At 56.5% G+C, this 15,800-nt stretch overlaps 1 protein-coding gene and 1 long non-coding RNA gene across 12 annotated transcripts in view; one reads left to right on the forward strand and one right to left on the reverse strand.

The window, feature by feature from the left end:
* The first annotated feature begins 1,526 nt into the window (after positions 1–1,526).
* LOC122383895 overlaps positions 1,527–15,800 on the forward strand; it is a 71,829-nt gene continuing 57,555 nt past the window's right edge. The window contains exon 1 of one of the 2 annotated variants that reach the window (XR_006256916.1): positions 1,527–1,629. This is a non-coding gene — a long non-coding RNA (uncharacterized LOC122383895). Of the gene's footprint in view, positions 1,630–1,801; positions 2,036–15,800 lie in introns of those variants that run through there. The other variant, XR_006256915.1, reaches the window with a different exon arrangement.
* The window catches only part of LOC122383893, a 148,438-nt gene continuing 138,338 nt past the window's right edge, over positions 5,701–15,800 (reverse strand). For all 10 annotated transcript variants that reach the window (XM_043370739.1, XM_043370741.1, XM_043370742.1 and 7 more), the window contains 8 exons: positions 15,135–15,500; positions 14,520–14,930; positions 13,931–14,338; positions 12,880–13,644; positions 9,971–12,652; positions 9,502–9,702; positions 7,148–8,512; positions 5,701–6,910 (listed from right to left, as the gene is read on the reverse strand). In XM_043370739.1, coding sequence (XP_043226674.1) covers positions 6,660–6,910; positions 7,148–8,512; positions 9,502–9,702; positions 9,971–12,652; positions 12,880–13,644; positions 13,931–14,338; positions 14,520–14,930; positions 15,135–15,500 — 6,449 coding nt within the window. In that variant the 3' untranslated portion in view covers positions 5,701–6,659. The remainder of the gene's footprint in view (positions 6,911–7,147; positions 8,513–9,501; positions 9,703–9,970; positions 12,653–12,879; positions 13,645–13,930; positions 14,339–14,519; positions 14,931–15,134; positions 15,501–15,800) is intronic.

A 15,800-nucleotide genomic window follows, 5' to 3' on the forward strand; every position in this document is an offset into this window, starting at 1 on the left:
TCATGCATGTGTAATTTTGAGTTTACATGCATAATGTAGGCACATTTCCCTTGGCTTCATAGAAGTTAAAACTACTTGCAAGCTTTGGTTATGGACATTGGTGCTATATATGATGCTTCAAATGTGTCCAGTAGTTGATGAAGGGAGAAGAGGAGTAGGACAGCTGATAGCTATTACCAAGAGTATGTGCTTGTCTGCACTTCAGGCTGTTTTACTTCCTTGAGTTAAAAAACCCTCATCTTTTGTTTCTTTCCTGTGTGCCTATTGTTTCCATGGTGCTATACATAAACGTCAAGTTTGAAGTTGGTATCCAAGTGAGCAAAATGTGTATTATTTCAGTCCGTCTTGAATCATTCGTCTTGAATTATATCCCTAACTGACATCCTGTTATTTGTCCTGCAATGTCTGTGCCTGTGTCCGACCTTATCTCCGGCTCCAGCCTCCAACCAGCCCTGCTGAGCTCTGTCGCCGGCGCGGTGTGTCGCAACGTGCTGTTTCTCCACTCCAGCCGACAGCTGCTAGGAATCGTCCTGTGCCATGCGCCATGCGACACAGCAATTGTAAGCTGCAGGTCACATTCGGACTGATTGGCTCCGCGTATGTGCATCCGGCCGGGAGCTAGTCGATATCAGGGACGTGGGTCGGACTGTTGTGGCGGCGTGCACTGTGCTGGTTGAAGTTGTATTTCTGTTAGTGAAAAGCATTAATACATAACCGTGGCCGCAGCCCAATGTTATTGTGGATTTCAGAGGGAGTGGCCAGTCAGGAGGGCCCCATGTGGGTATGGATCCAGTGTCCAGTGGGATTGGCTAAGATTTCCGGCGATTGATAAACGCTTCTATGATAGTAAACCTATTGAGTTATGAGGGGAGGTCACGTGACGGACCTGAGCTTACTAAACTCTCGTGAAAACACGACACATACGAACGGTAAGAAACCGACAACTCTTCTTTCTGCCAAGTGTCATCTTTCTGTGAAGGATTTCTTGGCACTGAGTGTTCAGAAATTGCGTTGTTTTTGGACTGTGCAGAGGCTCACGAGCGACAACATAGGTCAACAACCTGACCTACCTTAAATATGCGACTTGTACCATAAGATCCAGCTTGATCAAAAGATAGAACATGTCAAATTTCATCTCTTTATCTCAAAAGAATTTTGAGCTATCGTAAAAACCGCCAGTGTGGCACCATATCGCCTCCGCGCGCGGTCGGAAGGTAAAAGTTCGCCGGCTCTAACTAAACAAATTGTCGTCGTATCGCAAATTCATTGACGGCGTTCGAAGCGTCGTTCAATTTACTTTCGAATCATATCCTAACATTACCATTTAACTGCCTAGCGCAATCACCAGCAAGCAAAAGTTCCGCGCATCCCTCCTCATACAGTGTTAGCGGCGGCCGGCCGCCGGCCGCTGACCCACATTCGCGTCATCAGGGAATGCCGCAACTAATTTATTGTTTCCAACTTTTTTCCCGGAGCGTTCTACCTGGTTTATATAGCCTTGGTCACGGGCACCGCCGCCGGCGTGGCTGGGAAGTGTCGTGTTTGAAATACAAACGCTTTTTCACCTTGTTTATTTCTGTTGTATTTTACTGGAACCCATGCTCATAGAACTCGGTGTCCCTGTAGTAGGTAGGTAGCTATAGGGTTAGGAATCGCGATTATTTTCGAAAGGGCATGCCCTTTCGAAAAAACTCATATTTTTGCAGCCAGCAGCATCCTGCAGGATGCTGCTGGCTGCAAAAATATGAGTTGCTATTTGTTCTAAAAATGTTCACACTGGCATTGGCAAAACCGCCCAAAACGTCGAGCTCACTTCCGGATCATGATGCTCTCACTATCTGTAAGAATCTTGGCTCTCACTACGGCCCTACGGCTATAAAGCAGCTGACGCGTGTCGACTTCCCGAAGCGCCTCATTCAAATTAAGTAACCTTGACTGTTAGGAACCTGAATGAAACTGAGCACATAATGGTGCAGTTTTAGGGAAGCGGGGGCAGCTGAGGGACCTATAGCCAGGACCCATCATTCTGCTTTGGGTGAGTGTTCATGTCTGCTCATTGGTAGCTGAAAAGTGCCTGTATCTGCTCATTGGTAGATGAAAAGTGCCTGTATCTGCTCATTGGTAGATGAAAAGTGCCTGTATCTGCTCATTGGTAGATGAAAAGTGCCGGTCCTCTGGTTTAGCCTACTGGAAATTCAGCTGCGTCCAGGGGCAGTTAGGTAGGTACATGTTTGAAGTTGCAGATTCAATTATACAACCGAGGAGCTATATACCTTGTGTCCCGATTTCAATTGACATCGGTCCAACCGATGTCATTTCTTAGAATGCCTGTTGACGGTGAAAATGTGACCTTTGACCAGACGTGTGTTACCTGTGAAACCCGTGTTGTAAAAGCAAGTAAAAGGCAGGTTATTGAAAATCATCGATGGAAATTTGTTTGTCCAGCACATATTATCCCTCGCCCATGTAGGGGGGGGGGGGGAGTGCAACCCCCCTGAGGTTTTTCTTAGCTACACGCCGAACCGTTTCAGATAGCCTGCTCAAATTTTCAGTACCCTATGGGGCATCCATTGCGCAACTTTTGATATTTCTTTTGTCAAGGTCATGTCAGGTCACGGAGTTATGACGTCATAAAGGGAACAACCTCCGGCCAGATTTACGCTAAATTGGAGATTGCTTCACATTGGTATAAATGCCGACTGACCTGACACACTGATCGATTGTTTTAGAATCACAACTGGCTGATTTGTCATTGGCACAATGTCCGTTGACATTTTGAAGGTTACTAAAGGTCAAGGTAAGGTCAGTGACCTCGGTTGACCTGTAATGACTTCTTGCACTTGTATGCCTTTTCGGGGTATTTTGATGCCCTGAATTCGAATTTGCTATCCATTTCAGGCATCGTCGTTTGTTTCTTTTAGTTCATTTTGGGTCAGGGTCAGGTCAGTGACGTCACACGCCTGACGTGACCCAATACACAAATTACCTTGCAGACTTCCGATGCCCCCAACGCATCATTTTTAGAGTTATGACATCGAAATACACACCAAACGATAGAGAATTGATGAAGGATCACGACAGTGAAGGTTTCAAGTCAACATCTCTTACCGTTTTGCCGCAATCGGCGCGGAAATCTGAAAGAGTTAGATTTTTCCGAAAATTTGACCTTTGACCGGTCATAAGTAGGTCAAATGTTGACCTAGGACCAAAAAATATACCACCAATCGCGAGACCTCGTTGAGAGCAATCCGTTGGTCTTTTCCGCTAAGCTCTACGACGCTCCGTTTTCAAACGCCGGGGGGGGGGGGGGGGTCGCACCAACCCCCTGCATGGGCGAAGGTGGCAAAACACCGTGTACGGGCGAGGGTTATGCTAAATAGCATTGCTATTTGCTGTCACTGATACCAGGTCAGGTTAGTGCTTACTGATCGGGTCACAATATGAAAGTGTCGTTGTGATAGGTACGTCTTTGATGGTCCATTTTACATGACAAATGCGATTATGTGGGTCAGGCGACTTTTGGGGCCAGTTAAGGTTACCTACGTTCTGCTGAAGGTCAGGTCAAGTCAAATAAGGTCAAATTTCAAAGTTGACATTTTTGCATTGCTCGTCTTTTTGCTCGTCTTTGTTTTGCGCTACGGGTCTATAATTGCTAAAAATTAATTTAAAAAATTTGATGTCAACAATTTTGAAATTTTGTTTTCGCCATAACACGGTAAACAGAGATATCGATCTCAAATTTGGTATGTCGATTGAAACTGTGGTTACGGATTATAACCCGCGCCGGGCCGGGGGATGTTTAAACACCCCCTGCGGTTTTTCGCAGATATCTCAAAAACGGCGGCGCGGAGCGCCGCCATTTTTGGCACACCTGTTTGTGCATCTTTTCTGCACATGTTGTGAAAATTTCAGACCCAGGTCACCTTAGGTCAGGTCACCAGGTCACGCCAAGTGACCTCACCTCAGAAAAAATAAGAATGCTCATCATCGCTACACCGACTGAACGATTGCCTTGAAACTTTCAGCGATTGATAAGAGCAACTTTATCTATAAAATGTATATCTCAGAATTTTGATATCGGTGACCTAAGGTCAGGTCAATTTTGCGGCCTCTCCATTATAGGTAAGTCAATGGGAGAAAATTGAAAAGCGTCTGTTTTGCACGAACGCTATTCTAGACACTCTCAAACATTGAGATGTAGGTAAAATTGACACACTGAACCAGAAAATGGCAACTGTGACCCCTCGTTATGTCCCCGAGGTTATCTCAGGTCACGAACAGAATCTAACAGTTTTTCGCTAATAACTTCTGATAGAGGCGTGCTAGAGCGCTGAAAACGCCTTAGATCATAGATGTGTTCGGCTCGACGTTGCGGATCGACTGATATGCAACATGACCTCTTTCGGTCAGGTCATGACCTTGACCTGAGGTCAAATTTTCAAGTTGACCTTTCAAGGTCAGATTATAGTTCATTCGACGCGTCTCGACGAGAGGAACACGATGCTGGCAAAAGTAATGTCATGGCTCTTTTGAGTCAAAAGCTATTGCCGAAAAAACGCTTTTCGTAAAAACGGTTATTTTTGGAGTTTTTGCCCTCTGGAGGCTAAACCGTTGACCTGAGGTCAAATCTGAGAACATTACCCAGAAAGGTCTGTAGAAGGGCTATCGAATGCGCTTTTCCGCGGCGCTGTAGCTCTATCGGTTCTCGAGATAGCCGTTGGCAGTTTCCAAAATGTTGAAATCGTCAACATTTTACCTTTGGTGACCTCTGGTGACCTGATCTTTGACCTGACCCAAAAAATGACTGAAGTGTTTCCGTCCTTATTTTGGACGTTCTTTCGATTGCCGCTTACCGCGTGTCGCTACGTGGCCCAGGAGCCGAGTTAGAAGGGGGGGGTGTTCAGACCCCCCCCCCCCGGGCCGGCGCGGAATCTCAGAGCACCGGCCCGGCGCTGGCGCGGGATAACATAACGGGCTGCTCACGGAAGTCAGACGAAATTATAATTCATATATTTTAGGTGTGTCGGTGTTATACAAAAATGAATCAGGTATCACCTGAAAACCAGGTTAAATTTATTTTGTTCGAGGGGATTTTGACCGTCGGCGATCCCCTTAGTGAGCCGCGGGGGACGGGACCTCTTCGAGATGACCCCAGTTTCGCTCGATTCACGGCTTAGCCCGGCGCAGCGCGGCCTCTGTTGCAGCACGGCACACGGAAGGTGGCAGGCTGCGCACCGTCGACCTCACTGCACCTTTCAGGTCTTTGGGGCTTCTTGTATGGTTTCGGTACACCTGGGACTTGAGGTGGTCCTACAGGAAAAAGTCCGGTGGGGTCAAGTCCGGGGAGCTCGCTGTTCACGGATAAGTCCCAAACCTCGAGATCACACGCTGCCCGGAGCGCTCCTGCAGCCACTCCCGGTTTTCTTTAGCGGCATTGGCCGTAGAACCTTCGAGCTGGAAATATTGGCACTTGAGTGCTTCGGGATCTCTGCCCATTGTAGTTTTCAGGACACTCCAAAAATTTGCCAGGGTCATCCGGTATCGCTGACCGTCGACAGCTTGGGTAGCAGAAATCTCACACGAGTGGTCCTACCACGTAGTGTATTGGATTTCCCAGTGCACTTCAAGGTGATTTCTTTACTTTAATCGATATGGTATAGGCTTGTGTCGGTCGGAGCTTGGAACGTATAAACAGCCGTATTATTATTAAAATGTATTGACCAAACAATTACAAAAATTAAATATTTTACACAGACAGCGTTCGAGGTTAATGAGCGGCCTATTTGTTAGACGAACAGCTGAATCACACCGTGTTTGCGCATTAAAGTTGGAGTTTAGCCTGGTAGCACAGAATGTTCGAGTGTGAGAATAGAAGTGGCAGACAGGTAGATAGATGCACTAGTCATAGTAACTTCAGGCGTGCGTGTGTAGTCGGTGTGTTCACTGGCGAAGAACAGTTAAAAGAGCCAGTGATCGTCGTCAAACGGACCTCGATAGAGAACGCGTGTCACACATCGGTAGCGGCCGAGCGCTGATTCACATAACAACTGGCGCCGCCGCTGCACCCACGGCCGGCAGCCGCTCGCTCCGTTTCCTCTCAGTAGCTCTCGCTCGCTGGCGGTCGGTCGCCGGCGCCGGTCGATATTAGCCCAGCGGTGGTGGCCTCGGGACGGCGGCGGCACTTCCCCAAGACGTGCCGCCGCCCGCGCCAACACCGCCGAGGAATCTCAAGCGGACGTCCGGCTCCGTACGCACACTTTATACACGGTACCCTACGCCGGCGCTGCTGCGTCGCACACATTCAGTGGCAGACGCGTAGCCAGCCTCTGTCTTGCTCTGTATGTCTGTGTGCATGCGTGTAAGCGTGAAGATGATTTGGTCAATATCAGGCGAGGGTACACTTGAAACGAAAACACATGACCAGGACACTGGTTTGGCAGTCTCACTGTTTCACAGTAGAGCACCGCGGTCCACCTTACATCCGCGGCGCTGCGCGCAATACTGTCTCCCTAGTCACATACACATTCTAACGGCTCAGTTGCACACGCACGCCGGCGCCCAGCGCCCTTTCTATATCACATTTGGCGTGCGTGCGGTGCGCGCGGATCCTTTCTCTCTCTCTCACACACACTCTCGTCTAAGGTTGTGTGTCGCTCGGCTCATCTGTGGTAGTCGGGACTGGGCTCGGCCAGCGGCTCCGGTGTGGTGTAGAGCGGGTTGGGGAACTCGGCAGGGTGCGGCAGTGGGCCGTCCACCTTGCGCCGCCGCCGGTACGCCATCAACCAGCAGCTGATGGCGATGGCCACGGCCACCAGTGCCAGCAGTGCCGTGATGATGAGCGCGATGATGAAGCCCAGCTTGCTGACGCAGATCTCGTCCGGTCCGAGGCCGGCCTGCGCCACCTCGGGCTCTGTGATCAGACGCAGGCGGGCGGTGTCAGTCATGCAGGCCGCACTTGGCACCAGACGGGAGTATGAAGGGAAGCAGTGCGACGCTTGTTCAGAATACCAGTTAGATTGACCTCAGAAATAAGAAAAGAGATGTAACATAAAAATGCATCGAACGGGTACTGGTAATGCTGGTAGTGACGTCGTTGTTGATACAACAATAAATAGTCTAACAATGCGAACACCTTTCAGAAACTTACCTTGTGGGTCAACGAATCTGTTCTCGGTCGGCTCGCTCTGCTCCAGTGTGAGGATGGCCGGACTCTGGACGAGGATCTCCTCGCGCAGCTTTCCGCTGAAGAGGCTGTCCGAGTCGCTGACGACCGCCTCCTGCTCGCTGGTGATGGGCGAACGCCGACGGCGACGGCCGAACGCGTCCAGACCATTACAGTTCACTGGCGGGCACAGGCCGAAGCACACGCGGATGTTGCACCGGAACTTGATGTTGTTGGATGACGGGAACTTAAATGCGTTGAAGATGGCCTTGAGCTGGTTGGCTCGCGGGTCAAAGTCCCACTCTCCGAAGATGGATGGGTCAGTGGCGCAGCCGTTCTCGTCCGTCACCAAGTACTCGTTCTCTTCGTTGTCGTCCACGGTGGTTGCGATACAGTTGCGCGCGAAGCCGCCATAAATGTCCTGGGGCTGCACGTCCACCTTCAGCATCAGCTGGTCGCCGATCTTGGCCGTGTTGATCTCCTCGCCGTCGCTAGTGCAGATGGACATGGTGCAAGTCGGCGGCGGGCCCGTGTTGGCGATCGTGCCGGCAGTAGTCAGCATGGACACGTTGAAGCCGATGTTGATGCTCTTCTCGCCCGTCTTGTAGACGCAGCGGACCTGATAGGCGAGCGCCTTGGCCGTTACCAGTTTGGGATGTTTCTGGATGACGAGCACAAAGGCCGCTTCTCCATCAACATGGATCAGACCGCAGGTGTTAAAGAGCACCTTGAAGTCGACGTTCTGTGTGTTGTCGCCGGTGCCGAGCGTCTTGCGGCACTCGCTGTTCTGCGAGTAGCCCTTGACGTACATGAGGCCGTTGAATTCGCCGACGTTGACGTCCACCTGGACACCGTCGTGCTGGCAGTTGACCACCAAGTTGCGCGGCGGCAGGTCGGTGCGCGCCGTGCGGCACTCCTGGTATGCGTCGCCAAAGTAGCCCGGGATGCAGCTGCACACGGGCTCGTGCGCGCGTGCCACACAGAACGCGTTCCTGCCGCACTCGGAGTACTTGCACGGGTCCTGGCACGTGTTGTCTCGCGTTTCGCAGAACTTGTCCTCGGCGCAGTCGTCGTTGGTCTCGCACTCGCGGCGCGGCGGCGGCGTTTCGACGCCCGTACACACGCCGTTCACCAGCACGTAGCGCTCGGGACAGGCGCAGTTGCCGTTGGCGTCGACCACCATGCCGCGCTCGACGGCGCACACGCAGTGACCGTTCTCGTCGACCCGGTAGCCGAGCGTCTCGTCGCAGGGCGCGCAGATGCCGTCAGCGCTGACGCCGTACGTGGGCGGGCAGATGCACTGGTCGTCAGCGCCCAGCACGAAGCCGCGCTCCGTCGGACAGCCGGGGACTGTGGACACGCGCACGGAACAGCTCGGTTACCGATAGCCAGACATGGAATCGGGAAATAAAGCGGCACATAGCTGCCACGTATTAATTGTTTGATAGTTGTAGACTCGTTACCATGTTGAAAGGCTTCATTTGATATCATGCTAGGAATTCAACGACAAAATTTAAGCAACTGATAATAATACATTAATCCATTGGACAGTTTCTCAGCAGTAGGTATACAGCCGTCACTAGTGTGTTCATATGTGCAGTGGTGGGCGAGGTCATGGGCCAAACGTTCCGCTGAAGGAAACTAGGATTCGGAAAGGAGACGGGTTATCCTGTAAATGAAGGATAAAGTTAAAATGATGATGCACATGCACTTTGTTGACATTCACACAACAGCAAAGCGTTAGCAGTCATGCTGGCTACATAAACGAAGCAGTTGTTGGATAGAAAGCATTACGATTCGTAGTTCACTATTCATACATCAGCCTTATTGGTATTTAAGCCGTATTTTGAAAGCATCATAATTCCTACACATTTCACCCAGGCTTTAGTTACAGCGGGCATGCCATTGATAAAGAGGAATCCCATAATGTTATACCCAACTGCCACATAGGTTTTTATGAAAACCTTCCCCTTTTGACTCGCTGCAAAGTAAGCATTTTGCGGAAAATCAAATTTTAATAACTATCGAAATTAGTACAAGAAAAGGACACTTCTATAGCTCTGTGCAATGCGTTCGCCTATATGCGAAGCAAAAACATGTCCGTTTTGTTAGAACAGACAACACCATCTTGCATTCAGGAGTAATTTACAGCATCTCAAGCAAATAATTTATATACTGCATGCAGAAGAAGCACACAATTCAAGCATCCAAGCACATAATCAATTTTGCAATTTCGAAAGAACAAGCGCATCGACCCAAGCGGATAAGCGTTAAACAGGGCAGCGTCAGGCGGGGGCATTACCGGTCGGCGGGCGGGGGCGGGGCGGGGCGGTACTCACTGGGCAGACACTCCTCCTTGGCGTTGCCGCGGTAGCCGGGCAGGCACTCGCAGCTCATGGTGCGCACGGGCTCCGTGTCGACGGTGGTGCACTGAGCGTGCTCGGCGCACGGGTTCAACTCGGCGCACAGGTCCACGCAGTTGCCCTCGATGCAGGCCGTTCCCGAGGGGCAGTCGGAGTCGAGTCGGCAGCCGACCACGACTGGAACGGGTGGGTGGACGTGAGAACGGCGCGCATATGATGCACATTGCACAGGACATATTAGGGGATCCAAGGTTCTCTGATTCACGTTCACGTGGTAGTTTAAGCTGATGCCTTATGGGTGGAACGCAATAGGCCTGGTGTGCTGCTTATCTTTCTACGTTTGTGCCGACTCAATATTAAGTAACTGTTAGCTATATCGAAGCCTGACAATTGATGACAGTAATACCCAGATTAAACCCAAACCAGATCCCGTCTCGCTACTTACTTGGGACGCATTTGACTTCCGGCTTGCGGTCTCCGTCGTCATCCGAGATCTGTGTCTCGAATCCGGGCGGGCAGACACAGGTGGGCTGGTTGTTGAACACCTTGCAGACAGCCGGCTCGACGCAGTCGTGCTCATCGCACGGGTCCTTGCACTGGCTGTTGATGCAGGCGGCCTCCGGCGGGCACTCGGAGTTGTCCGTGCAGCCGACGGCCGAGCACAGCGTGCGCGGGTCGCCTTGCGTGCCCGGCTTGCACGTGCACTGGGCTACGTGCTCAGCGGGCTCGCAGATGGCGTTCTGGCCGCACGGCGAGTGGCGCTCGTCGCAGACGGCCTCGCACTGTCCGTTGATGCAGGCGTGGGTGCTGGGGCAGTCGGAGTTGGCGCGGCAGCCCACCTCGTGGCAGGCCAGGTTCGGGTTGCCCTCGTAGCCCGGACGGCACGAGCACACCGGCTTGTGTCCAACCAGCTGGCAGTCGGCGTTGGCGCCGCACTGGCAGGGCAGCACGCAGATGGCGTTGACGCAGGCCCGGGTCGGTCCGCACTCGTCGTGTGACCGGCACCCGATGGTGATGGCCGTCAGCGGCTGGCAGGTGCGGTCCGGACCGCCCACGTAGCCGTCCGGACACACGCAGGTCATGGAGCGCACCGGCACAGAGTCGATGACGCGGCACTCGACGTCGTCGCCGCAAGGCTCGTCGGCGGCGCACGGGTTCACGCAGCGGCCGTCCATGCAGGCCAGCCGTGAGGCGCAGTCGGAGTCGCGCTCGCAGTCGGGCCGCGGCTCGGGCACGCAGGCGATCAGCGGGCTGCCGACGTAGCCAGGCGGACAGCGGCACTCTGCGCGGTGCCGGATCGCCTCGCACTCGGCGCTCGGCGCGCACGGCCGGTCAAACAGGCACGGGTTGACGCACTGGCGGTTGATGCACGCCTGGTGGTCGGGGCAGGCGTCGTTGTCCCTGCAGCCGGCGATCAGGCAGCGGCCCTGTGGGTCGCCCTCGTAGCCCGGCAGGCAGCGGCAGAACGAGTTGTGGTCGCGCACGTAGCACTCAGCGTTGAGACCGCAGTCGTTGCGTACCAGACAGGGGTTGACACACTCGCTGTTGACGCAGGCCTGGTGAGAGGGACACTCTGAGTTGCCGCGGCAGCCGATGGCGTGGCAGGCGATGTTGGCGTTGCCGTCGTATCCCTGTCGGCAGCTGCAGACGGCGCGGTGGTTGGTGACGGTGCACTCGGCGTTGGTGCCGCAGTTGCACGGCGAGCGGCACTGGCGGTTGAAGCAGGCCTCCGTGCTAGGGCAGTCCGAGTTGGCCGTGCAGCCGGGCGGTGTGGGCAGAGCCACGGGCCTGCAGCGGCCGGCCAGGTCCATCACAAAGCCGGGCAGGCAGACGCAGGTGACAGAGCGCGGCAGCGTGTCCACCACGCGGCACTCGGCCGAGCTGTCGCACGGCGCCAGCACGGCGCACAGGTTCTGACAGCGCTCGTCCACGCAGGCCAGCTGCGGGCCGCAGTCGGCGTCCCGGCGACACTCGGGCTCGGCCACCACGGGCGTCTTGCGCGGCTGGCAGTCGAACTGCGGGTCGCCGAGCGGCAGGTGCGGCGGGCACCGGCACACGGCCTGGTGACGCACCGCCAGACACTCGGCGTTGGGCGCGCACCGGTCGTCGTACAGACAGACGTCCACACACTGCCGGTTCTGGCAGCGCTGTGTCATGGCGCACTCGCTGTCAGCGCGGCAGCCGATCGGCTCGCAGCGGGTGAAGGGATCACCCTGCATGCCCTCCGGGCACTGGCAGGCGGCCGCGTGGTTCTCGGCGTAGCAGCGGGCCGTCAGTGCGCACGGGTCTCTGTAGACGCACGGGTTGATGCATTCTCCGTTCACGCAGGTCTCGTCTGAACGGCAGCTGTCGTCGTCGCTGCAGCCGACCTCGGCGCAGAAGATGTTGGGGTTGCCCGAGTAGCCGGCGCGGCACTCGCAGATGGCGCGGTGGTTGACCACGCGGCAGTCGGCGTTCGGGCCGCAGTCGCACGGGTCCTGGCAGCGGCCGTTCACACAGGCCTGGTCACTGGGGCAGTCGGAGCTGGAGGCGCAGCCCACGGTGCCGGCCACCTGGATGGGCACACAGCCTCCCACACTGTCGGGCACCATGTCCTCGGGACACTGGCAGACCATGCTGCGCATCGGCGCCGTGTTGACCACCGAGCAGCGGGCCGTGTCGGCGCACGGGTCGATGGTGCTGCACGGCGGCACGCACTGGTCCGAGATACAGGCCAGGCGCGCTCCGCAGTCCGAGTCCACCAGGCACACGGGGCTGGGCTCGGGCACACACAGCACCAGCGGACTGCCCACGTAGCCGGCCGGACAGCGGCACTGCGGCCGGTGCAGCGACACGAAACACTCGGCGTTGGAGGCGCACGGGTTGCGGTAGAGGCACGGGTTGACGCACTGCCGGCTCAGGCACGCCTGGTTGGACGGACACTCGGCGTCCGATGAGCAGCCGACGGCCGAGCAGCGGCGCTCGCCGTCTCCCTCATATCCAGGCAGACAGCGGCACTGGGCCCGGTGCGACTGGGCATAGCACTCGGCGTTGCGCAGGCACGGGTTGGAGACGCTGCACGGGTTGACACAGTTGCCACTGTAGCACATCTCGCGGTCTCCGCACTCGCTGTCTGATCGGCAGCCGCCTGTGGAGGGAGAGGAACGGTCGGTCAGAAATGACTGGGGAGAAACCGATCGAGAACAGTAACAGGACTCATATTTTTGAAACGGCTTGATGTGTATGGAAATTACGCGCGTAATGAATCATGTTCTAGCTATAATTAATTCACTGAAATTAATTGTCATGTAGGTACGCCTTTTTGCGCAGTTGGGCCAGGAACTTAAGTATGGGTTGCACCGGTCGCACACTCACTTGGCAGGCAGGCGATTTGAGGGTTGCCCTCGTATCCAGGCTTGCACGTGCAGATGGCGCGGTGGTTGATGACGTCACAGCGGGCGTTGTCTCCACAGTCGCACGGGTCGCGGCACTGGCGGTTGATGCAAGCCTCGCGGGCGGCGCACTCCGAGTTGGACGTGCAGCCGCCGGGCGTCGCGATGATCATCAGGCGGCAGCCGGCGTAGGCATCTCCCTCGTAGCCCGGCGGGCACTGGCAGACCATGGTGCGGTAGGGCGCCGTGTCGAGCACCTTGCATGTGGCTCCCTGGCCGCACGGACGCACCTCCAGGCACGGGTTGACGCACACACCGGACATGCAGGCCAGCTGGGAGGCGCAGTCCGTGTCGATGGAGCAGGTGCGGCTGGGCGGCGTCTCGGGCGCACGGCACGCGAACAGCGGGTTGCCCTCGGTGCCCGGCCGGCAGACGCACTGCGCTCGGTGGCTCTGGACACGGCACTCGGCGTTGGAGCCGCACTGCTGGTACAGGCACGGGTCGACGCACCGCTGGCTGCGGCACGCCAGGCTGGCCGGACACTCGTCGTCGGAGCGGCAGCCCACCGGGCGGCACCGCTGGTACGCGTCGCCCTCGAAGCCCTCGGGACACGAGCAGGAGGCCTGGTGGTTCTGTCCGGCGCAGCGTGCGTTCAGCGCGCACGGGTTCTGCACAGCGCACACCTGCATGCACTGGCGGTTGATACAGGCCGAGTCCGACGGACACTCACTGTTGTCTCTGCAGCCAACTGAAAACACAATAGGGGTACTGTGAACAACCAAACGAAGCCAGGTGTCGTGAAATTGGCAAGAAATACATTCTAGATGCATCGTCAATTATAACTCGGTAATCGATTCCGAGTTGTTTCTTTGAATCTGGATTCATAAAGCCAGGAAACTGATACTAATGATCAGATTGAAAAATGGATGTAATATAAGAGCGCGGCTGTGCCTGTCGTGTTTTGTCTGATCTATTGATAATTTTGCCTCTCCATTCCACTAGCTCGACCAGCGCGCCGTCCCGCCATGACTGACCCTGGTAGCAGCCAGTCTGCGCGTTGCCGTCGTATCCCTGGCGGCAGCTGCAGATGGCCCGGTGGTTGATGACGTTGCAGTCGGCGTTGTCTCCGCAGTTGCACGGCGAGCGGCACTGGCGGTTCTGGCAGCTCAGCTGGGCCGGGCAGTCGTCGTTGCTCTGGCAGCCTGCCACCGGCGGCTGCTCCGGCTGCGGCACGCACTGGATGAACGGGTTGCCGATGTGGCGCGGCGGGCAGCTGCAGATGGCGCCGTGGTTGCGCACCTCGCAGCGCGCGTTGGGCGCGCACGGGCTGCGCACGTCGCACGGGCTCTGGCAGCGGCTGCTGATGCACGCCTGGTCGAAGCGGCACTGACTGTTGGAGACGCACTCGGGCCGCGCGATCGGAGGCTGCGGCGTCGGCGGCTCTGTAAACGAGATGGCCCGGTCAGTCGTCATGCTATGCTCTACAATCAGCTACGTTGCAACGGACACTTGAGGCACCTGTTCAAGTCTCCAATGTATATGTTTGATCGTATTTTATCGGCGACGTGGAGGGTAGACGTTACCAAGCCCGTAAGACATATCAGTTTGAGTGAAGCGACTCACCTCTCTGGCAGGCGTTGTACTGGCTCTGGACGTAGCCGGGCGGGCAGCGGCACACGGCGCGGTGCTGCTTCGGCTCGCAGATGGCGTTGGCGCCGCACGGGTCCGGCCGGCAGACGGGCATGCAGTTGGCGCGCTGGCACTGCTCGTCCTGGCTGCAGTCCGAGTCGACCGTGCACTCGGGCTCGGCCACCACCGGGGTGATGCACAGGCCCGAGCTGTCCAGCATCATGTCGGCCGGGCAGCGGCACACCAGGGTGCGGAACGGCGCCGTGTTCTGCACGGAGCACAGCTGGCCGCCGCGGCACGGGCTGATGCTGGCGCACGGGTCCTGGCAGCGCTCGGCGAGACAGGCCAGGCCCGGCGCGCAGTCCGTGTCCACCACGCACGCTGGCGCCGGCACCCGCGGCTCGTCTGAAACGCGCACCGAGCAGGGAGGCCACAGGTCAGACGGCGCAATATACATGCTGGTTACTAATGTTTAACTCACCGAGATAGGTAATTTGACTAAAAAATTAAACAATAACCATTATAAACTTGTCGAGATAGCTTCGAAACTATGCAGGGACATCACTATATCGCTATTTCGTTCCACGAAGACGGCGGCACGGCACTCACCCTTGATGCACTGGAAGAAGGCGTTGCCGTTGTAGCCGGGCGGGCACGTGCACTGCGCCTGGTGGTCGTCGGCCGTACAGGTGGCCAGGGAGGCGCACGTTCCGGTGCTGCAGACGGCCACGCACGCACCGCTGCGCGTCTCGCAGCGCTGGTGGTCGGCGCAGTCATCGTTGACGCGGCAGCCGACGTCGACGCAGGCCAGCAGCGGGTTGCCCTGGGTGCCCGGCGGGCAGTAGCACTGGGCGCGGTGCACGGTGACGCGGCACTCTGCGCGCCGGCCGCAGGACGTCGTCTGGCACGGGTCGCGGCAGTTCTCGGAGATGCAGGCGCGGTCGCGCGGGCAGTCGTCGTCGCGCGTGCACTCGGCTGTCGAAGGAGAGACGAGGCGAGGACGGCGGGTCAGCCGTGGCCGGCGTCGGCGCTCCGTTAGTCGGTGTTAGCCTGAGGGCAGAGGAGGTCGCGCGCGCGCCGTGGCGGCGGCGACAAGCGAGGGCGGCCACCGCCGGCGGAGCACTCACCTGGTCGGCGAGCGGCTCCGTCGGTCGGCTGGCAAGCGTTAGTGGATGGCACCCGTCTCGGCACGGAGGGCAGGAGAGCGGGGGGCGGCGAGGACGGTCGGCAGGACGTGTTAGTGTGCGGCGGCGGCGTCTGGGCCGCGGCGGCGGT

This window comes from Amphibalanus amphitrite, unplaced genomic scaffold (assembly GCF_019059575.1).
Source record: "Amphibalanus amphitrite isolate SeventyFive unplaced genomic scaffold, NRLGWU_Aamphi_draft 000176F_arrow, whole genome shotgun sequence".
Lineage (NCBI taxonomy): Eukaryota > Metazoa > Arthropoda > Thecostraca > Balanomorpha > Balanidae > Amphibalanus > Amphibalanus amphitrite.